General features: G+C 50.8%; 8 protein-coding genes across 8 annotated transcripts; 1 reads left to right on the forward strand and 7 right to left on the reverse strand.

Annotated features, from left to right (window-relative positions):
- Positions 1-1,626: 1,626 nt before the first annotated feature.
- Positions 1,627-2,661, forward strand: BO66DRAFT_224032 (uncharacterized protein). Its single transcript, XM_025642704.1, has one exon. It carries the CDS (start codon positions 1,925-1,927, stop codon positions 2,570-2,572), a length of 648 nt encoding a protein of 215 aa, XP_025507318.1. The 5' UTR covers positions 1,627-1,924; the 3' UTR covers positions 2,573-2,661.
- Positions 2,662-2,719: 58 nt separating this feature from the next.
- Positions 2,720-3,471, reverse strand: BO66DRAFT_398791 (uncharacterized protein; the record flags this gene model as incomplete). The annotated part of the gene is made up of 2 exons (XM_025648656.1): positions 2,720-3,158; positions 3,356-3,471. The coding sequence occupies 2 exons, from the start codon at positions 3,469-3,471 to the stop codon at positions 2,720-2,722; spliced, it is 555 nt and encodes a 184-aa protein (XP_025507319.1).
- Positions 3,472-6,559: 3,088 nt separating this feature from the next.
- BO66DRAFT_342844 (GTP-binding protein RBG1) lies at positions 6,560-8,641 on the reverse strand. Its single transcript, XM_025644475.1, has 10 exons — positions 8,412-8,641; positions 8,318-8,338; positions 8,202-8,244; positions 8,063-8,140; positions 7,951-7,987; positions 7,796-7,866; positions 7,367-7,704; positions 6,951-7,307; positions 6,766-6,886; positions 6,560-6,697 (listed from the first exon to the last, which is right to left on the reverse strand). The coding sequence occupies exons 1-10, from the start codon at positions 8,430-8,432 to the stop codon at positions 6,678-6,680; spliced, it is 1,107 nt and encodes a 368-aa protein (XP_025507320.1). The 5' UTR covers positions 8,433-8,641; the 3' UTR covers positions 6,560-6,677.
- Positions 8,642-9,273: 632 nt separating this feature from the next.
- BO66DRAFT_435436 (glycogenin) lies at positions 9,274-12,216 on the reverse strand (the record flags this gene model as incomplete). Its single annotated transcript, XM_025650849.1, has 6 exons — positions 9,274-10,105; positions 10,159-11,141; positions 11,193-11,780; positions 11,888-11,994; positions 12,072-12,099; positions 12,184-12,216. 6 exons carry the CDS (start codon positions 12,214-12,216, stop codon positions 9,274-9,276), a joined length of 2,571 nt encoding a protein of 856 aa, XP_025507321.1.
- Positions 12,217-13,577: 1,361 nt separating this feature from the next.
- Positions 13,578-15,150, reverse strand: BO66DRAFT_314964 (alpha/beta fold hydrolase; the record flags this gene model as incomplete). Its single annotated transcript, XM_025643453.1, has 3 exons — positions 13,578-14,390; positions 14,443-14,921; positions 15,006-15,150. The coding sequence occupies 3 exons, from the start codon at positions 15,148-15,150 to the stop codon at positions 13,578-13,580; spliced, it is 1,437 nt and encodes a 478-aa protein (XP_025507322.1).
- A 438-nt stretch (positions 15,151-15,588) lies between these two features.
- On the reverse strand, positions 15,589-17,953 carry BO66DRAFT_342851 (putative capsule-associated protein CAP1). Its single transcript, XM_025644476.1, has 2 exons — positions 15,937-17,953; positions 15,589-15,876 (listed from the first exon to the last, which is right to left on the reverse strand). Exons 1-2 carry the CDS (start codon positions 17,709-17,711, stop codon positions 15,825-15,827), a joined length of 1,827 nt encoding a protein of 608 aa, XP_025507323.1. The 5' UTR covers positions 17,712-17,953; the 3' UTR covers positions 15,589-15,824.
- A 263-nt stretch (positions 17,954-18,216) lies between these two features.
- Positions 18,217-19,670, reverse strand: BO66DRAFT_389093 (putative metalloreductase Fre8). Its single transcript, XM_025646716.1, has 2 exons — positions 19,238-19,670; positions 18,217-19,056 (listed from the first exon to the last, which is right to left on the reverse strand). Exons 1-2 carry the CDS (start codon positions 19,548-19,550, stop codon positions 18,503-18,505), a joined length of 867 nt encoding a protein of 288 aa, XP_025507324.1. The 5' UTR covers positions 19,551-19,670; the 3' UTR covers positions 18,217-18,502.
- A 283-nt stretch (positions 19,671-19,953) lies between these two features.
- On the reverse strand, positions 19,954-22,462 carry BO66DRAFT_224351 (protein phosphatase 2A structural subunit TPD3). Its single transcript, XM_025642705.1, has 9 exons — positions 22,306-22,462; positions 22,125-22,230; positions 21,908-22,059; positions 21,344-21,835; positions 21,176-21,290; positions 20,982-21,126; positions 20,823-20,923; positions 20,431-20,768; positions 19,954-20,380 (listed from the first exon to the last, which is right to left on the reverse strand). Exons 1-9 carry the CDS (start codon positions 22,366-22,368, stop codon positions 20,042-20,044), a joined length of 1,851 nt encoding a protein of 616 aa, XP_025507325.1. The 5' UTR covers positions 22,369-22,462; the 3' UTR covers positions 19,954-20,041.
- Positions 22,463-22,833: the final 371 nt, after the last annotated feature.

Here is a 22,833-nt window from a genome sequence, read left to right on the forward strand (position 1 = left end):
CAGGTAGGATTACCTGGGACGTGCCGGTATTGAGTGTGGGCTCTCCGGTACTAGCTCGTGTACAGTACTCCGTACAGACGAGCTCGTTATTGAGACGATGACTGAGCCGACGACCCATCTCATCCTTCAACCATGGGATCTGTATGGCAGCTCGAAAAGGTCCAACCTGAATCAGGACTCCAGTCAGAGCAGCAGAAAGGGCGATCTGCACCGTACTTTGTCACGCGAAAACCGTCAGGAGATACGGCGGGCGAATGATACGTCGTAGGTCGATTTCATTTCATCTACGGGATGCGTAGACTAGACAAGGGTCGTCATCCTATCACGATGAGCACAGACGGCATGGTTCGGCCAGGCTTTGAAGCAGGCTTGAATCGGTTCCTTCCCTTGACTGGGTAAAGTTCCGTCAGCACATGAGGTCGACAAGGAAAGAGAGAGAGAGGGAGAAGAGAGAGGAAAGTTAGAAAGAGGAAAAGAAGGGAGCTCTGACCTTTCCCCTCCCCCCACGGTCCACTTCTGGTACCCGCAGTGGTCCACCCCGGCCCGGCAACCTAAGCAATATCCATAAGTAAGGTATCCATGTTCATCGTTCAATACAAAACGAGGGATTAATCCAATCTCGATCGATTGATTGATTGGCTGGATGACTGATTTGATTTAATCACGGCGAGGTTGAAAAGAATTCAGGAGGAGGAGAACAAACAAGCCAGCCGAGGTCATCGCGATGATGAAGAATCACAAGTTGCGAAGTACTGAGTAATATTGTATTAGTCATGAACAATTGGAGCTGTCATATTGGCACCACTGACAAGGTTCTTATTTCTCTTGGGAGGGTGGATGGTTGAACGTGAAGATAGCGATCGGGTATGAATGATTCGAGGGTATCCCGATGGATAGCAACTCCTCCTAGTTCCGGTTTAGTGTTCTGGCCACTGCAAATCATGGCGAGCATGAAAACCTCTAGGCTCTGGGTTCATTTAGTACCTATCATCGACCCGCCACTAATGGAGGCAGGAGATCACTCAAGCTTACCTACCCACCACTCGAGATTTTCTCGAGTTCTTCGAGATAATACACATGTAATAGTAACAATCCCCCAATTGCCACAAATCTATCGAGTCTATTCCCATCAAATTGGCAGGTCTCCTCTGCAGCGTACACATGAGAAAAAAATTCTACCTAGCTGTACAACCCTCCCTCACTCCCTCTGTATACCCTAGATGGTCTCCACGGCATCCGACATGTCTTTCATGCAAGAGCAGCCTTACCGGGGCTTGCAATAAGACCGAATTGGTACCAGTGGGGAGGCGCAGAGTCCTCCGTGCTGCATCCTTGGTACCTAATCTCTCCAGCCTCTCTAGCCTCTCTAGCCTCTCTAGGCAGTTGGAGAAAGACAGGGGACGGGGGAGGAGAAAAGGCGGGAAAACGTGACTCTGAGCTGCTTGCTGGATGAGTCCGCCCCGCTTGTTCCGATGAGACCACGAGGGCTGCTGTCAACTGAGGGATCATTATGATGAACTACCAAGCGATTGTATGTAATACATGTTTCTGTATGACTGATCTCAAATGAAAGAAATTCCGTATAAGCTCGTACGTACCTTGTCAATTGACTCAGTTCCCATTCTTCCCCACATAAGGAATCGATGGCTTCAGCAGTTCCATGGAACCGGTCTTATTGTTCCAGTTGGTGGTACCCGATTCTGGTCACCTGATTGGCTTCCAGGTTACTGAGTGCTCGAGTGCTTACTCCCCCCAACTCCGTCCCATCGGCAAGAAATTATCGTGGTAATTTTGGCCCATTGGCGGGAGGTAATAATTAATTAATTGAGGAAGAAAAAGAAAAGGCACCACTTTAGACTGCGCACGCGCGGATCAAGCAAGCAATGCGACCATACGTCATTCCATCTCACAGTCCATTCGGCTTATGATAGACCATTCCCGAGTGGCTAAAATTCGGCGCAACCGGGGAAGGAGAGTCAAGAAAAGGGGCCTGGATAGGCAGGACAGCCAGAGAGCTCGGAGAAAGAGAGAAGTAGGCAAAGGGAGGCGAAAAAAAGGCAGAAAAGGGAAAAGAAGGGCGCTAATTGATATCCCAGGCCGACCTTTGATTGGCTCGATGGGATCTGCTGAGACTCAGGTCTCTGCATGGACAAGGTTGGGAAAAGTGGTGCGACGTCAGGCACCAAATGAGATCGTTGGAGGGCGCCATGATAGCCTTACCGTTCTACAAGGCCAGAGCAGTCGACATCTGTCAGGTACGGAAAGCCATTGCAGATGCCGGGAGGCTTCTGCCGTGTTCTTAATCGCATATGTAACGTGTGCCAGGTACTTTGCAGAAGCGAAGTCTCACTGCGACGGCTTGCATTGTTCTTTGCTCGTCTGGCCAGGTTGGGAGGTAGATAAAATCAAGTACTGGTGTATGAGTTTATTTTTTTCCGCTTCCATCGTCCGAATCTGTCCGCCCAACCTCCCCGGCGTTATAAGCAGCCACCCACGTCCCGACTGGAGATGCGCGCGATGGGTTCGTTCAAGGGAGGCGATTCAAGCCCGTTGGACCTTGAAACGGAAGTAATCCGAAGTCGCGGGAAAAAAAGATGATGACATCAGACAGTCAACTCCGCCGCCGCCGCGGCCGCCGCCGCAGCGGTGAGTTGAGGGAGGAGGAGATCTGAGGGCCAAGGGTGGAGATTTGCGAGATTCTGAGGAAGGGTGCAGTGAACTAGTTCCAGTCCAACAAGACTACTGCAGCCGATGTTGCCCAGATTTGACTCAGTAAGAAAACCGCACCCCTCCTCTCTTCCCAAACTGGCAAGGGCAATGCAAGAGCTAAAATCTCGAGCCCGTATTCGCGCATCGTGGGGTCGTCATCACCCTCCAGGCTCTTTCTTTTTGTGTCGGATTCAAGCAATCCGAGCATTTCCCAACTTGTCGGTTTGTAAATTCGACCGCAGAGCAGTTTCTTTGTTTCGCCCTTGCAGGGAAAGGGTGAGAGGTCGGCCAGCCCCAAGCCATGGCGGTTTGTGTGGCGGTATTCGGTCTGGACGACATCGGCGACATCCGCGGTACCCAGGATAAAAATGAAAGGGAAGAGATTGGAACGAATCGACGATGGGGAAGTCAGCAAGAAGCTGTTTGTTGCAAGACTTGGAAAGTATGTACTGTTTGTACGGAGTACAGTACTCTGTAAGCTTGACCAACTGCAGAGGAAGCTATCGGTGACAAATCGGATGAGAGAAAGAGGAGGAGGGGAAACAGATAAAAGGATATGCACTCCAATGCAGCCTCCACCAGCCCGGGGGATGGGAAGTCAACGTTTGTCGGTGCTTGATCGGTCAGCTGACCAGCGAAATCTCACCTCAGTTGCAGGCCACATGAGACCATTTGGGTACAGAACGTGTCTGAAGAAGAGGGGAGGGGAAGAGAAAGAGAGAGAGAGAGAGAGAGCATGGGTTCCCCACCATGCTTTGCCATGCTTTGCCATGCTTTGCTCTCCCTAGTAATTAATTGGATAAATACAGCTTACCTACGGCGGAGCACTAAGTTATTTACTACTCTTCATAGCGAAGGGCAAGCGATCTCGCCACAACAGCCACCCCACTCCCCAAGAGCTCGCATGGAGCACATGGAGGATGACTGCGAAGTATACCACAGAGAGAAGAAACACCAAGCTATCCGATGGCGACATGTACTCCGGACTTGGAATTCCCGGGAACTAATATCGAGGACAGCGTCTTTCTTTTCCTGGCGCACTCCCGCAGACCGCTTCTTTCTCGATAGTATATCCTGGTTCCCCAGGATTGTAGACCCTTCCCTGTCCTTCGAGTTCCCACCATCGTGCATAAGCACCCTTTGTTTCCAAAGGTACGGAGTACTCTTGTGATCTGTCCAAATGCACTTGAGTAGATCGAAGACAGGACACATGGAGGGGGCAAAAGCGCGCGCAGCCACATTTCTAGAACTCGATCTATATCTTGCATCATTGCTTTGGCTGCGCCCAGCAGAGAGGGAGACACAGAGGACCGCAAAAGTAGTACTGTGAGGGTAGTATAATCAGCGGTAGCATTAGTAGGTAGGTAGGTAGGTAGGTAGGTAGCATATGGTATCAAGGGAGGTTGAAGCTCATCTCAACTACAACTTCACCCAAAAGAATTGTACAGAGATCAACCATAAAGTAACCACACCACAACCAACACCGCAAATACAACTACCACTACAACATAAAATGCAAGCCCAAGTCCCAGAGCGTTTGTACTACAATGCCCATCCACCATCGTATTTACCCGAAAGCAACCTCTAATCTACTAGCATAATCTCATGACAGTTATACATCGACCGGTCCAATGGCACCGACCTTACAAGGCCAACCCATCATCCCAAAGCCCGAAACCAGATTCAAATGTTGTCACGAGCTTTACAGAACAGTACTAGACTCCGGTAAATACCTTACCTCCTTGATTTTCTTTACCATATCAGATCCCAGTCCAGCATCTAACCTAACCTACCCTATCCACCAACTGACTAGCCCCCCCCCCATCTTCCTAGACTACCTGGTGGTTACTCTGAACGCAGTCTCAAGCCCATTGATTGATCAGTTCAGATGATTGTCTATTATTCACTGTGGGTCTTTTTCGGGCCCGGCCGCAAGACGCGAAAGAAAAATCCAAAATTGACAGTCGAATTGCAACACAAATCAAGGAGGAAAGAGAAACAAACTCACCTACTCTACTCCCTGACTACAGTACTACCTTACTGTACCTCCCCGGCTTGAAAAATGGTATACAAGCTCGACCACCAAGTGATCGTTGGGGTCGAACGTAGCGATCCCTTTACATGTATAAAGTTCTAAATGGATTCTGGGGCTGATTATCCTAGATTAGGAGGGATGCACGGAGCATGAGCAGCGGAATAGACCTCCCCCTCCACCTCCAATCCAAAGCATAAGAGCAGACAGAATGCTTAACTTTCTTCCCCCCTCCCTACAATACAGTACATAGAAGATAATACTTCGTAGAAATCTGCAAGATAAACACACTTTTCCGACCCCCAACCCCTCCAATGCCTTCCTTATCTGCCAGGCACAAGATGTATAAGACGCGAAAGTATGCATCCGAAGATACTAGACACCACCCCCAGGTACCCTACCTCCCCTTCCCCTGATTCACGACTATATGGTCAAGTTCCGATCCCCACTTGGACATATTTAGACATATTGAATGATACATAGCCTCATTAGCTATAGGATCCGTGCTTTTTTGGGGGGGGGGGGGGAACGGAATTCGATCACCATATTTACGCATTACGTCGACGTTCCGATCCTCAGCTCCAGGCTCTTCCTCGGTCCTCACGTCCTGGCCTCGTTCAGTCTCGAAATGGAGTCTCAGACCCAATCCACGCCCAAAGAAAGAAAAGGGAAATCAAAAGCGTAAACACTTGCCCTCACGCCTCACGATGAATAAGGTAAAAAATCAAAGCAGTCCATCTAGTCATGCCCACAACGGAACAGTACCAAATTAAAATAATCAAACACCATTGGCGAAAAGAGGGAGAGTAGGTACGATCTAAGGCATAGTAGGCGGACGGACGTGCGTCATATTCACTAACGTTAGCCGAGCTAGTTGTAGCTAGTGTAGCTAGTAGCTACCTAGTTAATAGGCAGTTGATAGAACTAATACCTCCTTTTTTTGGGGCTTTGTTATTTTTTGATTATATCATTATTAGTAGTATGAATATCCTCATTTCCGAATACAGACTAAAGAGAAAAAAAAACAAAACAAACCTTGGCCTTGAGGTTTTAATTTTAGGAACGTCATTTCTCCTTGCTCACCACTGTCAAAGCGGTCCATCCGGGCCGAAATACTGGATGTAACTACCTAGTACACTACAGGACTAAGTAGTTGGTATCTACAGGCTGGGAATAGTCCTCAGGATCGGGGATCTAGAATCAATGCCCACCACCATTAAAACAGGATCACCAGAATCCTCACGAAAAGCACAAGAGAAAAAATGTGAAGTCTAATCAATCAAAGTCTCGTTTTAAGCTCCCGAGTGCACGTTTTGGATAGGAAGAACGAAGAGAGTAAAAAGAAATAGTAGATACATATCGACAGGTCCTAAAGTATTTGCTAATCCCCAAGAAATAAGTAAAATCCTAAAAAGAATTCCAGCTTATGTCCAGTCTTAGATTTTATCTCTGTCCAGTCCGTCCTTTGACCAAGCGATCAAATCACTCAGACATTCGTCTTCCTAAACCGGCATTGCGCATCAAAAACACTCTATCATCAGGGGCGGCGAAGGGGAAAGAAAAAAAAAAACTTCATCCTGACTCATGGTCCGGGCGAAGGTCCCTGACGAGTAGAGAGTTGATTTTCCCCAGGGCGGCGTTTGCAGACTTCTCCAATGCTGCCCGTGCGCAAATCCGGTTCCTTCCTCCTCCCCCAATCACAATTCCTATGGTCCATCTCACGGAGATCATCTGTCACAAGGGCCGGGCTCTTTCTTGAGGGCGCTTTATACTTAGCGGAGAAACACAAAGCTCTCCCCTTCCCCCCCCCCCCCTCTTCCCCTTAATCCACAGTCGATTTGTGTTGATCATGCTCGAGTGCACGATTCGCCACTGCGCTGCTCCGCTTAAGGGGCGGATCCTCTTCCAGGAGGGTTGACATGGCGTTCGGACTCGATTAGCGCTTGACGATGGACACTGTATTGAAACCACTAGAGTTAGCTTTGGAGATCCCAATATGACTGGTAAAAAGGAGAAGCACGGACCGATATCTTCATCTCCCAACTCGTGTGACAGACCGACACGCTGCGGTTGGTGCTTGACGGAGCGGCCATAGACGATAGCGTGCTTGAACTGGTCCTTGATCGTACGGTGAATAGCATTACACTGGTTTGCGCGTTAGACCGTCCAGACCCCTTCAGAAAGTGTTAATCATGTGGAGAATCCTTACGAAGTCCTCGACTGTGCAGGCGTTGGCTCTTAGAACGACGGGGGCCGTGTAATCCGGCGTCTTGCCCTTGGGCTTGGTGTAGACCCGGCGCAGGTTGAGTTTCTCCCACATCATCTCCAGCAACTCGTCAACGTTCCATCCGTGTTCAGAGCTAATGGGGCAGGCGTTGGGAATCCGGTACAGAAGGTCCAGCTCCTGGATCGTGATCGCATCGATCTTGTTCAGAGCATACACCACCGGAATGTAGGCGCGACTTTTGGCTTCCAGCACATCAATGAGATCATCGATGGTCGCATCGCATCTGATTGAAATGTCCGCGGAAGAGATCTTGTACTCGCTCATGACGGCTTTGATTTCCTGCGCTGCATCAGCGACTACACTGTAAGCTCCCCCCTAAATTAAAGAAAGAGACTTACGTCGTTATCGATATGCGTCAAAGGAACCGTGCTCGTGATGGCAATACCACCCTTGTCCTTCTTCTTGAAAACAATGTTTGGGGGTTGCTTATTGATTCTGATGCCAAACCCTTCCAATTCGTTCTCGATGATCTTCTTGTCGTGCAGCGGCTTGTTAACGTCCAGCACGATGAAGATCAGATGGCAGGTCTTGGCCACGGCAATGACCTGACGACCACGACCCTTACCATCCTTGGCACCCTGAATAATACCAGGCAGATCGAGAATCTGAATCTTCGCACCGTTGTACATGACCTGTCCGGGCACAGTCGTCAACGTCGTGAACTCGTAGGCGGCAGCTATATCACAAAGTCGTCATTGTCAGCGATTATGTGCTTCGGCCCAGCGCGACCCTCGCTATCGTTATGTAGGGACAAAAAAAAAACCAACCTTCCGAGTGCTGTCCCGTCAGTCTGCTCATCAGGGTACTCTTTCCGACGGAGGGGAAACCAATGAAGCCACTACCCCCGAACCATGTCAGCATAAGTCATTCGTCATTCCAACCACAAGTACTTCTTTCGATTCGATGGATAGATAGGACGTACACACTCGCGACACCGGTACGGGCAACATCGAAGCCGGCTGTAAATCATGGGTGTCAGTGTCAAGCGCTTCTCTCCACGGGAAGGCATAGGAAACACCACGACCACTACTTACCACCACCGCCGCCACCACCTCCTCCGGTCGGAGTCAACAGCTCTCGCTTCAGCTTCGCAAGCTTAGCCTTCAATTGACCTGCACGGTTCTCGTCAGCGCCCGTTCCGAGTTGGCTCCGGGAAATATCATCGCATCCTACCCAAGTGAAAGGCCGTAGCCTTGTTCTTCTGCGTCTTGGCCATCTGGAAGGGGAAACCGGTCAGTGTGCACATCCTGGCAGCGCTGTCGTCAAGCGAGGGCAGAGGGGGCGCGAACCTCATCTTCGATTTGTTTGATCTAAATCGAGTACCAAGCGTTAGCAGAATGCATTGGGAGCTAGACGGTTGTCGTTCAGGAAGCGAGATCCTACCTTTTCCACGGTGGTCGACATCTTGGCGGTTGGTTACGAGTTTCACCCCTCGTATGCGGCACAATAGAAAATAAAAAAAAAAGTGTAGAATGAAAAGGAACAAAGTCTATGCTTTTGGTGGAAGTACCCGGTAAACGCCTGGCGCAAATCGACCGCTAATCAGCAGTGGGGTGGTCGACGAGAAAATGAAGCAAAAATCTTGGTGAAGAGGTTGGTTGGTACGTCAGTCGCAAAGAGTCCGACGGTGGTGGAGATACAATCTTTGAAATTGTGCCCGCCACTTCATTCGTCCGTTGGGACGTCACATGGAGGGGTTCCCGCCTCAGGCATCAGAAGGCATCAACCCTAGTTCGAATCGACTACTAAGGTCACTCACTACCTATTGCTTGATGTTGTTCTACTTTCGTTCTAGCATATCGAGCATCATCATATTCTCGAGATTGGTACTTGGAGTCACAGATGGGGAACAACTTGTGCTGTAGAAGCATAGCTCACTAATTTGAACTAAGACGCAATCAGACCGATCAATAACATGGAAGTACAGGTTGACGCCGATCAATGCCACATAACGATAAGCACAAAACCAACTCCTCGTGCAAAGGCATATGACAGTCTGAGACTTTGCACCTGCTTAAGAACTTACACTGCTATCAATGCACATGCATAATTTCACGTGGGGTACTGTACAAATGCCAATGCTTAACAATGATGATCGCGAAGGAACAATATGCATACTGCGAAAAGAAGTGATGAAGTAATAGAACAAGAGCAGAATGTAGCGCAACCCTGCGAGGATAAGAAGAGGCTAAACTATGATCAACATTGCTAGAACGATGCTTAGAAAAGAATAATCAATCAATCATTAGTTCGTTCGCTTGGAGGCACTTGATCTGAAGTAGTCGATCTGCTGCTCAATATCCGTTCGAAAAGTAAATCTGGATGATCCAAGACTTCGGACCGACGTATTCGAAGCTCTTCGAGGCCGGCTGAAGGGTTCTGTAAATTTCCAATATAAGTACGTCACTCGAAGGAGTTGTAGAAAGGCATCGACCGTAATACCCACCCAGTCCTCCTGGCTTGGCACGCCTTCTGCTGAGGGTAGTAGGTCGTTATCAGAGGGGGAGAGTTCGCCAGGTCGCCGACGGATGGGCGCTGGGGTGACGGGCAGGCTGGGCCGTTCTTGCTCGCTGGGGAAGTCCGTAATCCGCACATCCCTTGCTTCCGTGCTTGAAGAGCCTCCCGTGAGAACCTGAACCCGACCTTTGCGAGTCTGCTGCATAGAAGATATATAGCGCTGAATTTCTGGGACCTCGTCCCAAGCATTGGAACGAGTATAATGTTCCCATGATTCAGCCGGCTCTTCAGAAGTCCATGTCCAAGTCGTGTCTCGCGTTTGTGACGATGGGCCAGGCTCCCCTTCTGTCGATTCCAACAGAGACCGCGGGATAGTACTTATCGAGGTTTGGTCATCTTCGGGAAATACACGGGTCGGTCTGGGAGCATTGTTTTCCCACGGGAACAGCTGCGCGAGCTTTTCTGGCTCGGGTTTCTTGCTAGGCACTTCATAATACATGTTCTTGGGCGCTTCCGGATAGGACGGGGGTGGTTGGAAAAGTTGCCGGTCCTCTGACATGGTATATGTTTTCGTCTCCAAAGCAAAGCCCTCTGGCTTGGTGTTCAGTGGTGGGGGCTCCCTACAGTATGTTAGTAACAGTTTGAAACAGTGGTGCTCGTCAGACAGACGTACCTCGATGCATCCCATTCGGCTTTCGGAGGCTCAAAGGTTTGTGCTTCTGGCTTGGGTGACTGTGGACCATGTTGCGGATCAGGAAGAGGCTCTGCTGGTTGCTGGTAATGGTGGGCTTGTTCTTGCCACGGCTTTGGCGAGGCCTCTGGTACACTGCCTTCTTGTCTCTGGAAAGCTAGTTCAGTTTGTACAGCAAAGGTGGTCTGATTAGAGTGCGGGTGGATATACGCCGCTACATGCTCTTCTCCACGGACGTATTGCGGAACCGCACTCCGAAAAGGAGGGGGGATGTGCACATGTCTCTCTTGATGCTCTACCCCGTGATGCTCTACCCCGTGGTGCTCTACCCCGTGGTGACCTGCCCGATGGTGTCCTGTCTCGTGGTCGGTGTGCTCATGCTGCGCCTCCCAACGATGTGTCTGAGAGTGGGGTGTTTTCCCTTGGTGCTCACCCCCGTGGTATCTGTCCCCGTGATGTGCTTCTTCCTCTGCTGTACCATGCGCACCGTGGTATCCTGATTCATGATAGAATCCACCCGAGTAAGGCGTGTCTTGATATACCGTGTCGTGTCGACCCAGATCATGATGCGGTTCGTCATAATGTGGCTCCCTGTGCTGTCCAGCTGTGTGTTGCTCTGGACCCGGCGATGTACTTCCCTGAGAGGTTCCAGCTCCTGCTGACTCGATAGACTTCTGCTGAGGGACATGTGTATCCGAGCTCTCAGAAGTGCCATAGGATGCATAATGAGACACCGAGCCAGTATTCTCAGTTGGCACTGCTTGTTGGGGCTCGGAGAAAGCCTCTGTGTCTTGTCCTGGGTGTGATCTCTGCGAGTGCGGCGCATTGGCATGCGCAACCGTAGTTGCAAGATCTTGAGCATGTGAATAATGTTGGCCATGTGTCAGCGCCGCCCTCTCTCCCGTCGAGCCTCCCAATTGAGTCTCCCCCGTAAGAAACCTTTTCCCCGTTACATCAACAGGTATCTGTACCGCCATTAGCTGTCGGGACCTTGAGCACCAAACACAGACACTCACGCTCACAACCGGACGGTAGTGACTATCATACACAGCCCACCAACGTCCGAGCAATTTGTTATACGGGGACTCCACGGGTTGCACCTGTCGGCCCATATTCCACGGCTTCTGAGCGCCAATGAAATGAATCATGCTGATAGTACTTTGGAAGTGGTTGTAGGCCGGAATGTACTGGTAGTTGGCGCTGGGAGTGCAATTATACGTGAAGCTCAGCCGATGCCAATCGCGAAAGTGCATATTCAGCAACCCTTGATCGGCGCCATCAAAACTGATGCCTCGCTCCGCAAGCGCTCTCAGCGCAAAGTAGTCCTGCAAGTTGGGACGAAGCACCATGACACCACTGTTGAAGCAATCAGGCCAGCCCACATCTGGAGCGGCCGCGAAGTCGACATCCAACTCCAGAAGCTCATTGGGAGCTCTGACCGCGACAATGTCGCAATCGAGGTAAACAATGCGCTTAAACTGTGTTTGGCGCCATAACTCGATCTTCGTGAAAGTGGCAATAAGGTCCGGTCGGTCCATAAGCCAAAGATTTGCCGGGGTCAGGTTGGTCAGCGGATTCACAGGAATTATTTCGTCGTACACGATCTAGGTCAAGGACTCTTTCAGCAACGTTCCATACGGAGCTATGGACGATCTTTGCATGAAAAGCTCAAAAAGAGAAGAAACGAAATTGATCTGTGCGAAACGCATACCTCAAGTTCCTGGATGGTGGCCGGCTGCAAGCTATCAGGCGTGTAGAGCGCAACGAGCTTGGCCTTTGACCCATTGTCGCGCAGGGAATGTGCAAGCACCACGGCACCTATAGGAAAGGAAGATCGGACAATCAGAGAGAACGACTCCAACAGTATGTTAGAATAGAAGGCGCCATGAGAATACCCGGAAGATAATGATCACTCAACAGGAGCTAGAAGTCATAACGGACGATCAGTAAATTGGGTGACGGAAATGGAACGGGGGAAGTACCTCCGTAGTAAGGGAACAAACATACCGTGCAGTACACAGCGCTTTCGGCGAGCGCCATTGCGGCTAGTGGTCAACGCCGCGCAGTCCGTAGAATGGACCAGCAATGAGGACAAGTATAGCGATAAGAAAAAGCGACCAAAAACAACGACAACGAAGGTAGAAGAAGGGAAGAAGAAAAGACAAAGAAGCGGAAAAAGGAGCTTGGGGCACGAGGTGCACCTTTCGAGGTGCTGCGACGGGGGGGCGTCGTTGTCAGTAAGTTAGTCAACTTAGTTAATTTAGTTAGTGGTAGGTACGGTACCGTAGTACGGGTGCGGAGGAGGAGAAGGAGGATAACGAGGATCCCCCTCACTCAAACGAAAGATTGACTGACGTTAGGGAGCCAAAGGAACCAAACCAACCCCGCCCGCCCGCATAGACGAACCTCGAACTGGGACACTCAGACGGTTTCCCCAATTAGCATGCCGTGCGGGTGCTCTACCACCACCACGCCATACTCCGTCGAATAGGATCGAATGACAGAACACGAACTGAAATGAGAAATGCGGAATTGAGCGAGTGTAGGATCAAGTAGAAACAATCGAGATCAATTAAAGCTGCACTGGGCGTGCTGAGGATGCGCAAAGACCAGAAGAGACAGACAGAGAGGTACGGAGTACGTAGTTGGAGATGGAGAAGACGGACGGACGGGGGCGGGAAAGTGGGAAGTGGGAACAGGGAATAATAGACTAGGAACAGCACTAAAGCTCACCTGAGTGCAGTGCGCACTCAGCGCAGCGCAGCCTTAGCTGCACGCGGCCGAGAGTCACTTTCCTCGTTCTCTCTCTCACCCTCTCACCCTCTCACCCTCTCACCCTCTCACCCTCTCACCCTCTCACCCTCTCAACCTTTCTCGCTCTCTCTCTTTCTACTATACTACTACTCTCTGAGTTAGTGCCTTCAAACCCCCGCTCACGCCCAGCCCTGACACGGTACCGGTTTGACACCAAGCCCCCTTTAATCAATTCCTAACCATAACAATAATAATAGTCATAATCTTAGATCTCGTTTTTGATCCTGTCAGCGCCGGGAAGAATTTTGTGTAGCACAGACCTAGAACCTCAATCTCGAAATCTCAATTGACTTTCCTTTCCGCACCCCCTTGCAGCACCTTGTTCTTGGTTAGATGCAGGTTTCCCCCGAGTTCGGAAGCTTTCTCGTACGAAGTCCCCGTGCAATTCGTAAAAAATAGACAGATGCGAAGTAACCATGCGGAAGAAGGTTCAGACTACACTAGTCTGATTATAGGTGTATAGACCGGAGCCTAGACTAATTTCAGTCTATTTCAGTCAATGCCTAGCGACAGATAAGCCAAGCAAACCAGAGGTTCAAAAATCAATCATGGACCCGCTTCAGTATAGGTTGTCGAATTATCCATGTCTATTTGCGAGCAGTCACCACCGCCTTGGGAGAACACTTCTGCAGAACTGCTCCAATATCCTCCTTCTCACCCTTCACAGTCCATTCAATCGCCTTCTCCAAGGCAAGCTGGCCTTGACGCTCCAATGGGGTGAAGTGGCCCAGACCCGGCACCACGATAACTTGGCTGTCTCGCACGAGGTAGTCTGCAATACCATCCAGGCACAATGCAGGCTCCAAGGCCATATCGGCCTTTCCCCAAATGACGGTTGCACTAGCTTTCAGGGACCCCTTGGGTCCATCGGCGAACAGACCAGCACCGCTGCTGGTGCGGTGGGCCGCCTTCGCGTCTTCGATGCCGTGAAGGTGCGCGATCGTCTCAATTGACTTGTTCCAGCGCGCGAACGCTGTGTTGTCCCGGTAGTAGGCGGTCATATGCTGGAAAGTCAATTGCCCGCGGTCTTCTTTTATGAACGCAGGATACGTGTCGCCCTCCGCGGTTTGGGTTTGGCATTCCGCCACGGACGGGCCTACAGTGCTGGCCATGCACTCTGCGGCATCCCGAGGGGAGAACTCCTGTTGACCGTACGATGCGCGGTGTATAAGTTTCAGGAACGAGTAGTTGCCGCCTCGGCCCAGATACCGAACCAGGGACAAGGGCAGTTTCATAGCAAAGATGTATCCGGAGCGGAGCAACTGTCGACCAACAGGCTGCAGAGTCTGGGCCACTTTCCAAAGCGTCGCGCGAGAGTGTATCGGGTCGCGCAGTGCTGTCTTGAGCATCTTAAGGGAGGAAGAAAGTCGGCGGGCAATGTTCGCCCGGGTGAGACCAGGCTACATGCTGTTAGCTCGAATGAAAATGCGACCTACTCAAGGGGGAACGTACAATTGGTCCGTTCGTCAGGATAAACCGATCCGCCAGTTGAGGAGCTTCAGACGCCAGTCGGGTTGAAAGCACACACCCCCAGTCATGTCCGACAATAATAACCTTACGCTGCCGCACCGCGGTATCCGTGTCAGCTCCGTACTTGGCCCGAATCGCAATCACGAACTCGGTCAGATTCTCGAGCACTTTCGTTGCTGAGTATCGATCAAGCCGATCGCTACCACCATAGCCGGGCAAATCGACCGCGACTAGAGTGGCCGCATGTTGAAGAGCGGGTGAGGCGAGAAGATGGCGCCAGATGGCCCAGCTATCGGGGAACCCGTGGATGAACACAACCAGCGGCTTCTGTGGGTCGGTGGCGGTCTGCTGTCCGGGGCCGTCATTGCAGACATAGTGGAATTTGAACCCGCTCGGCAGAGTATGGATATGGTGACGGAGGCCTGAGAAGCTCTGTGAAAGGTCCCAGAGTCGATTGCGAGCTGTGATGGGAGGCGAAAGCACGCAGTGAGCATCGAGCAAGACGAGAAGTCTCCAAGACGAGGCTGTTATTAGGTATCACTTACCAATTTGCAGTTCGAGGGTCTCCTTCTCCGTGGTTTTCCTGAAAAAATAGCCTTTGCTTACAGCACGGAATCCATAGAGCCCAAGACTGAAAAGCCCGTAAAGGAAGATCACACTTGATCCCACAAATCCGAGTATCGATGCCATAATGACTGACTGAAGTATGACTTTGGTCTGCCCAGGCGGGCTTCAAATGGAGGGCTGGAACAATTGTTGTACAGCGACTATTCGAACCAAAAGAAAAAGCTCGAGGTAAAGGGGAGAAGAAGTCACCGTCCGATGGTAGAAGTAAGTAAGTAGATAAGGGTGATCGAAGGAGAAAAAGCTCCGAGGTAACTAATCCAGCAGAAGGGAAAAAAGACCCTACGAAGCTCCTAATCTTCCTACTCTCGTAGTCTAACGGGCACTAAATGAACCACCCGTGGATAGGCGGTTTGGGCAGTGTCCGCCGCTGCCAGTCATGGTGCGCCATTGACCCGCCGTTGCCCACTTCGAACCCGCCCACATGTGATTTTCAATGGAAAAAGTTGCAATGCACTACGTAATAATCGCCGGCTCCCCCGGGGCTTGTTTCACTCGGGATGCACCACCTTTTTGCATTGCAGAGCGAATAACCCACATATGAAGGGGAAGCTCCATCTACACTGATGAAGTCATTGTATGCTTATATCTCCCGCAGATTGGAAGGCAAGCACGAGGGACAGTTCATTTCTCCGTAGGGACTCTATTGAAAACACTTGGGGATATCATAAGACAGATGGGTACAATACATCAAAGCATAAAATGACATGAGAGGATCATAATCAAAGGACACGCGCATGTTACAGCGAGAACCCCAGGCTCTCCCTATTGTCATCGACAAGACGTCCATACCTAAAATCACACCTCAAGGTCAGGAGCTGCCAATGCACACGCAACGAGGGGCGTACTTACTCCAGCAATAATCGGAAGAACCAGACTTCCATGTCGTCCGAGCGAAGAGCTCTATGCGCCCATTCATGGCTGGTTTGAGCGATCTTCGAGGCTGTGAGTTTCCCGTTCTCATCTTCGACGAAGTAACGGACAGCTTCCAAATAATCGTCTCCGGTTAGCCGCAATGGAACATAATGAACCCAAGGCTTGAGCCATTCATCGTGCCATTCGCGAAATATTGAGATCTTATATACCAAGCTCTTGCTTCGTAGGAAGGCATAGAAACGGCCGCTAAAGGCATTGCCATCGATGTCGATCAAGTGTCGATAAGCCCATGCATCCTGCTGGTCAACGGGTTCTGCAACTCCAAAGTATTCCTTTTGCGCTGCGCAGTCTTCCGCGTCACATTGTCCAATGTACGTAAATTGAATGTCGAATAAGTCGGCCAAGGATGATCGATCAATCTCAGTGGGTGTCCACTGGCTATCCTCTTGCTTAGCGAGTACCTTTGCGGTGTCCCGGGCAATGACTTTGCGCACGAACAGCTGCCGATGTTGACGCCGCCAGCCGCCAGCTCGGGAATATCCTCCTGTGGTAGATCCTCTCCAATACATCTTATCCAGTTTGGTTTCCCAGTTGACGTCCCGGGCAGCCTCGTAAGGCACCTTGTCTGCATAGTACCAGGGACTGGGATAGAGTATGTCTTGGTAGCTGGAGATTTTGCTCTGGGAAAAGACAGGAAACAGATCATGAACGACCTCGAACGTGTTGGGCCGATCAAAGAACCCGTACGTATACTTTAGAGAAGGCGTGTTGCAGATGTCCGAAAAGGCGGTCGTGTTCGCGATGAATCCTAGCTCTCCCTGAGCGTAGGAGTCAATATTATCCAATGGCTCTTCATCAAGCGACCGGACGGGAGAGTCGACCGGGCATGATGATCGCGAATAACTCCATGTTGACTGATGCGAGAACCGACTGAAACGCGTGGTGCGCACCTCATCGATCCGGTCGCCTTTGTTCATGTCCGCAGGTCGATCGGACCATGCATTCTTCGGCGTCTCAGTCAGGGACGCATCTGGAATAGCATGCTCTCGGGCAGCCGTAACCAGCCGCTGAAGGTCCTCACTCGGGACAATTACTCGTGGTTCGTCATGGGCATTAAACACAAGATCCATGTCGGGTAAGTACTCTGCAAAGCTCTTGATCATTTGCACCGTAGCACTCCGCTGCCATTTCTGTTCATCGGTTCCTCCCTCGGCCAGCGTAACGGTCCCATTCCGGATCAAGACCCCGATCATGGAGTTGTCGAAGCCGAGGGTTTCGCGGGCCCGCCCACGGATAGTCTTCGGGCTCAGGGCCCAGAACGGGAGGAGGGAGTGGTGAATGGTATCATACTCATCGATCAATTGGACCCCCTTGGATTGCGCAAAATGAAACCATTTGTCGAAGTGCGGTGGAGGGTGCATTCCATAGCGGCGACGGTATTCTTTGACAGCCTGGGACAGAGTTTTGGATTGGCGGGACCGTACTTGGTCCCATTCTTGACCTGCATCCTCGCTTAATGCAGTGATCGGATGCTTCCCTGCAGGCGTCGAGGCTTTGTGATACGTTGATTGCTGAAGAAGCTGCTCGTTTGGCGGGACCTCGGGCCGTTGTAAATTGGCTGATGGACGGGGATCAGGCAAGGGCGAAAAGCTCGATGTGTCTGGAGAGGAATTGGAGCTTCGTACGAAGATTAGAGCGATTGAAACAAGGATGAAAGTTCCTAGCCAGACTACCAGCCGTTGAGATCGCATTCTGCTGTTGGTATTAGATGTCGTGCATCGAAGGACGACCTCAGCTTTGGCTGATACCCAGCTGTGGCTTTGTTTGTCTATTGTCAACACTGCGGGGAAGTAGATGGCAATTTAGCGTAGTGTCAACACACTTGTTCACAGCTAGATGTTGCCCAGTTGAGATCGTTGAGACACAGACACAAGGCGAATTCAGACAGTATAAGACTATAATAGGTATACTTTGGAAGAGACTTCAACTCAAGCACAATTGATTGGTAAAGACCAGAAAACGAGCATTGGCAAGGGATTATGGGAACTGGTAGTACTAATACTTGTACTAGGTACAGGCGGTCCCTCGGGCAATCGAGTTCAAGGCTGGAGCACAGGCCAATCAAGATTAGGTAGGCCCGGCCCATCGGTTGCCCGTACAATCAAGCCGAGCCCAGATCTTGTTTTTATTCTTGTTCCAAGAATTATGAATACTAGGTAGTAGGTCGGTATATATTATCTCCATCTTACAGCCTTGTCATTATCAAGTTTCGGCGACAAATGCTTTCTCTGTCATTTCTTTTCATAGAAGAATGCGGTCTCTTTTCACCTACAGTGTAGGCAGGACTTTCCTGCACAACCTTCAGAGGGCCATCTCGAACGGTGAGCAAAAGCGCTCGCTAAAAGCCGTACTTTAGCTACTTCTACCACCATGATGCTTCACAGCCAGATAAAGCTGAACCAAGGACATACTATGATGTACGCACACACGTTCGAGACCCAGCTTACCATGAGTAGTCCACGAGCGACAACATGGCCTATACTCAGAGCAAAAGCCCACAACCCACATTAGCCATACTCCCCACCAAGCCCTCAATCATATACATCCTGGCCCACTCCACATGCGAATACGCTGCGATCCCCAGTATCACTACCAAGCCAACATGCACCGCCCAGAAGACCTGCTGTCGCATCTTAGCCGATCCAGATCCGCCCCTCAAGCTCAGAGCCCACCGAGGCTTCACGGCTGGACGAGCAAACAGCACCACGGATGTGACCGCAATCACGCCCAGAATTCCCCACTGGACGTCTGCATCGCGGATACGCTTCAGAAACAAGACCCCGAAGTCCGGGTGGCTGGATTGCAGGAAGAAAGAGTCGTAGAGAAGGGCATGGCCAAGTAGTAGGGGTGCAATGACCAGCCGACCAAAGAGTCGATGATAGGCATTGATGGTGGGCTGGGGGATGGCGGTAAGCACGGAAATAAGAGAAGGGGAAGCCGGCTTGGAGGTGAGATAAAGGGGTGGCGACATCAAAACCTGGAAAGGGAACTGAGAGAGAGCGACATGTCCGAGTGACTTGGTAAGGTGAAGGTAGTCTGGAGACTAGTTAGTTGCAATTCGTTGATGAATTTTGGGTTGTGTATCATCCATGTTGTGATATTCCTAAGTGGCGGGAATACTATCCGCTAAGCGACAAATCACGGGTTCGGTAATGGTAATATCACGGATGTAGCTTCAAACTATAGACACAGCATAGATAAGAGGAAACGGTCATACCTTCACTAGAATTCCATATGCAGAGACTCAAGAGCCACACTAGCCACACTGAGCAGACTAGGTACTGTCGCCGTGTCTCAATCCATCCCACAAAGGGGGGAGAGTCCAGCCAAGACTTGGGTGAAGGCTTGCGGCGATTGGGCTTGGAGGGCTCGGATCCAGGCTCAGATGCCCATACATACAATCGCACCAGAACAATGGCTATTAGCATTGAGTATTGAGCGTAAGACCCCCGTAGGTCTAGGAGCTCGCGACGCTGCTCCTTCTCTGCATCGGAGAGAGTGATAAAATGCCAGGGCCAGGAGAGAGTCATGGTGTCGACGACCGAAATGGATGAAGGTCAAGGGGTGAAATTGAGGAGTAGGCAATTGAACAACGGTCATAAACCAGCTTGCTCTTCTGCGCTGAAGAGGACTCCCACACGTGAATGTGGTTTGAAAAATAAACCGCCGATGCCTGTCTAACCGCGCCATCGGCTTTACGGAGATACAGGTGGAATCACATGATTTATAGAACACCGAGCTTGATTACGCCCCTATCATCCACCCGCTTCATTGCCTGTCGGGCTCAGACAGCAAGGTTAATGATACGGAACCAGAGTAGAGAAAAAAAAAGTACCGGGATCTGATTTTGCAGGATTATTGATCGTCAACCAAGAAGACTCTACAGGGAGAACGCCATCAAGCATTTCATACCAGCCAGGCTCTTCTGACTGTTTCTAAGTTGGACAAAAACTGAAATTCCACCCAAATCCGCGCGAGTGCCGTGATATTAGTACCCACTCACGCTCCCATGGTGCTAAGCCTACGGTGAAGTCTGCATAACTTCCTCGTGGCCGCCAGCGGCAGTGGTCGCAAAATACCGCACATCGACATCATCGTCGCCTTGCAGCTTCTCCAGGCTAGGGAGAATTCTCTGTTGGATGAGTTCCTGGCCCCGCGGCGACGGGGTGGCAGTCTGTCCTGCTTTTTCGAGCTCTGTCAAGGTTCCTTCCGCCGGCAGGCGTCGCAGGGTATCAATCAATACAGCGTAGGACTTGGCAACGTTGAAACGGATGTTCGGGATTTCGTCCGACACGAGTCTGTCCAAGATGGGGAGAATCGAGTTCTCAATAATATCCATCGATACAACTGGGGCAAGAGTCTACAGAGAAGTTAGTAGCTAGATTTGAGAGAGGCCAAGAGTTCACGTACGGAGATGGCGAAGCACGTGGTCATCCGGTAGAGGTAGTTGGGGTGCTGGCCCATGGCCATGACTTTGGGGATTATGGATCCCTTGGCCCAATCAACGCCGAAGACCTCCGTGAGCTTCCTCAAGTTCGTTGTGGCAGCCTCACGGATGGAAAAGACTGTGTCGCCGAGCCAGCCCATGCAAAGATCGCTCAGCTGCTCATCGAAGAACTTGACGCCCAACTGGCTGGCAAGCAGAGGTATATATTCGATGATGGCCAGTCGGACACGCCACTGCTTGTCTTCGGCCAACTGTACAATAGCCGGCAGCAAAGACTGGGACAGGAGGTCAATGCCAATGACTGCTTTGGTTAGTCAATGGACTTAATGTCTTGCCATGGCGTATGCTCGCTCACCTTTGTTAACCAACTCCAGCTTGGAGATGATATGCAAACGAACATCCGGGAATTCATCCTTGAGCATCTGCAAGAACATCGGAAGGAGATGGGCAGTAGTCCTAAGCAGCGTTAATGACGATGTAGTAAAAAAGCTCGCATTCAAGCATATGCACTTACTCCTCCTTGCCAAGGATAGGTGCAAGGCCACTAATCTGAGTTCCCAGTGCTGCGCGGACGTGTTGAGAGGGGTCCGACACGAGATCTTCAACACTCGTCATGATCTCATTAAGCAATGTATCACGGTCGATCAGGCTGCAGAAGCCTATTCCAGAGTCAGCGGTCGAAAGTTTTACAAGATGCGGCACTAATACCTGGGATCTGGCCAGCAATAGCGGTGCGGACTTCAGCTTCCGTGTCTTTCAGAAGCTTAACAAACGAAGGAACCATGTCACGAGTGACAACTTCCTCGTGGACGGCCTTGGCGATCTGTGTCCTTTGTCAGTCAACTGCGGCTGGGCTAGGTTCTGTGGTCAACGAACCTTTTCGTAACGGTCGGCAACCATGTATCTAACTCTCCAGCTCTTGTCCTCAAATAGATTCCTCAATGAGGTCAGAAGAACGCCATGGCTGGGCTGCTGCTCCTTGGGGATTTCCTCCGCAATCGAGATAAGCACATCCACAGTAAGCAGCCGCACGCTATCCTGTTCATCGGTGGCGAGATGCTGGAACAAGGGTATCATTTCATCGATAACAACTTGGGTGTTCAGTTCCTTGATGAACTTGGCGAGGTTGTTTCCGGATTGTCTTCTCACCATTGGTGTGTCGTCGTGCACGAGGCTTCCATAGTATTGACGGAGGGTTTGCTGTAGTGTGGGCGAAGCCTTCCTATATGGGACACAGTAGAGCCCAGTCGCGGAAACTTTCGAGGTGAACCAGTCGGCTTTCGACAGGCGCAAAACCATCGGAATGAAATATTCTTCGATCTGTTTCTCGGACAGCTGCTCTCCGATCTTGTTAAGAGATTCTACGGCCTAGTTGCGAAGCCATCAGCATGAATCGAATAGGTTTTCGAGACCCCGGTATAAGCGTTCGCGAGTCCGTACCTTTTCTCTGACCAGAGGTTCTTCAATAGCGGCCAAATTCTCGAGGGGGGAGAGAAGTACATGCCCGTACTCTGGGCCACCAACATATTCTGTGAAGTTTCCAAGCTCCTCACTTAACGCGGTCAAGACCTCATCTTCATCCTCGACAGAATCTGTGAACGCAAGGTTAGGCGCATTCTATGTGACACCGTTCATCTCTCGCATATTGGGGACTAACCATCGAGGAATGGGATCAGCTCTTCCCGGGTTCTCTCGGGCCCTAGAGCCAAGGCAATAGTGGAGAGGCGGTGAATAGCATTGAGACGGAGGAGGACATCGTCGTGCTGGATTGATCGAGTGTCAGGACCGACAGTGCCCGCACGTGGGGACAATAGCGGAGTCAATGGTGACTATCATACCTTCAGCTCGTCGATAAGGACGGCGATAGGGTAAAGCTCGTCGTTTTCACCCTGACCCTCCATCGCGACTATATTATAAGACTTTTCGGGTTGAGTGTTTGAGCGAAAACCAGAGAGGTGAGGTTATAACCGATCCACGTCCTCGCTCAGGCGATTATTATCCGACCCGCTCGCACGCGAACACGTCGAATATTTTCTCGGGAGGGGAAGGGAATTCTGGAACTGAGGGGCGATTCTAGGAAGGGCCAAAGGATGGTGAGCACCTGTTCAAGATCGGATGGATTAGTGTCGGGTGGGGAAGGTCTTGGGGTGGTGGTCTATGGGAAAAGGGAGGGTGGGAGAGCAGTGAGTGGTGAGGAAGAACCCCGGAGGAGGTTTCGTGGGGTTTGGGCCGCCGCAGGACACTTGAGCAATAATAGCAGCGGTAGCGGCATACCTCAACAATTGCGATAGGATGAGAAGTTGGAGATGCAGAATTCACTCCAGATGAATTGTGAAGCTAAATAGAAGCTCGTATGAGAGGAGTCA

Source organism: Aspergillus aculeatinus, assembly GCF_003184765.1.
Source record: "Aspergillus aculeatinus CBS 121060 unplaced genomic scaffold BO66scaffold_7, whole genome shotgun sequence".
In the NCBI taxonomy this organism is placed as follows: domain Eukaryota; kingdom Fungi; phylum Ascomycota; class Eurotiomycetes; order Eurotiales; family Aspergillaceae; genus Aspergillus; species Aspergillus aculeatinus.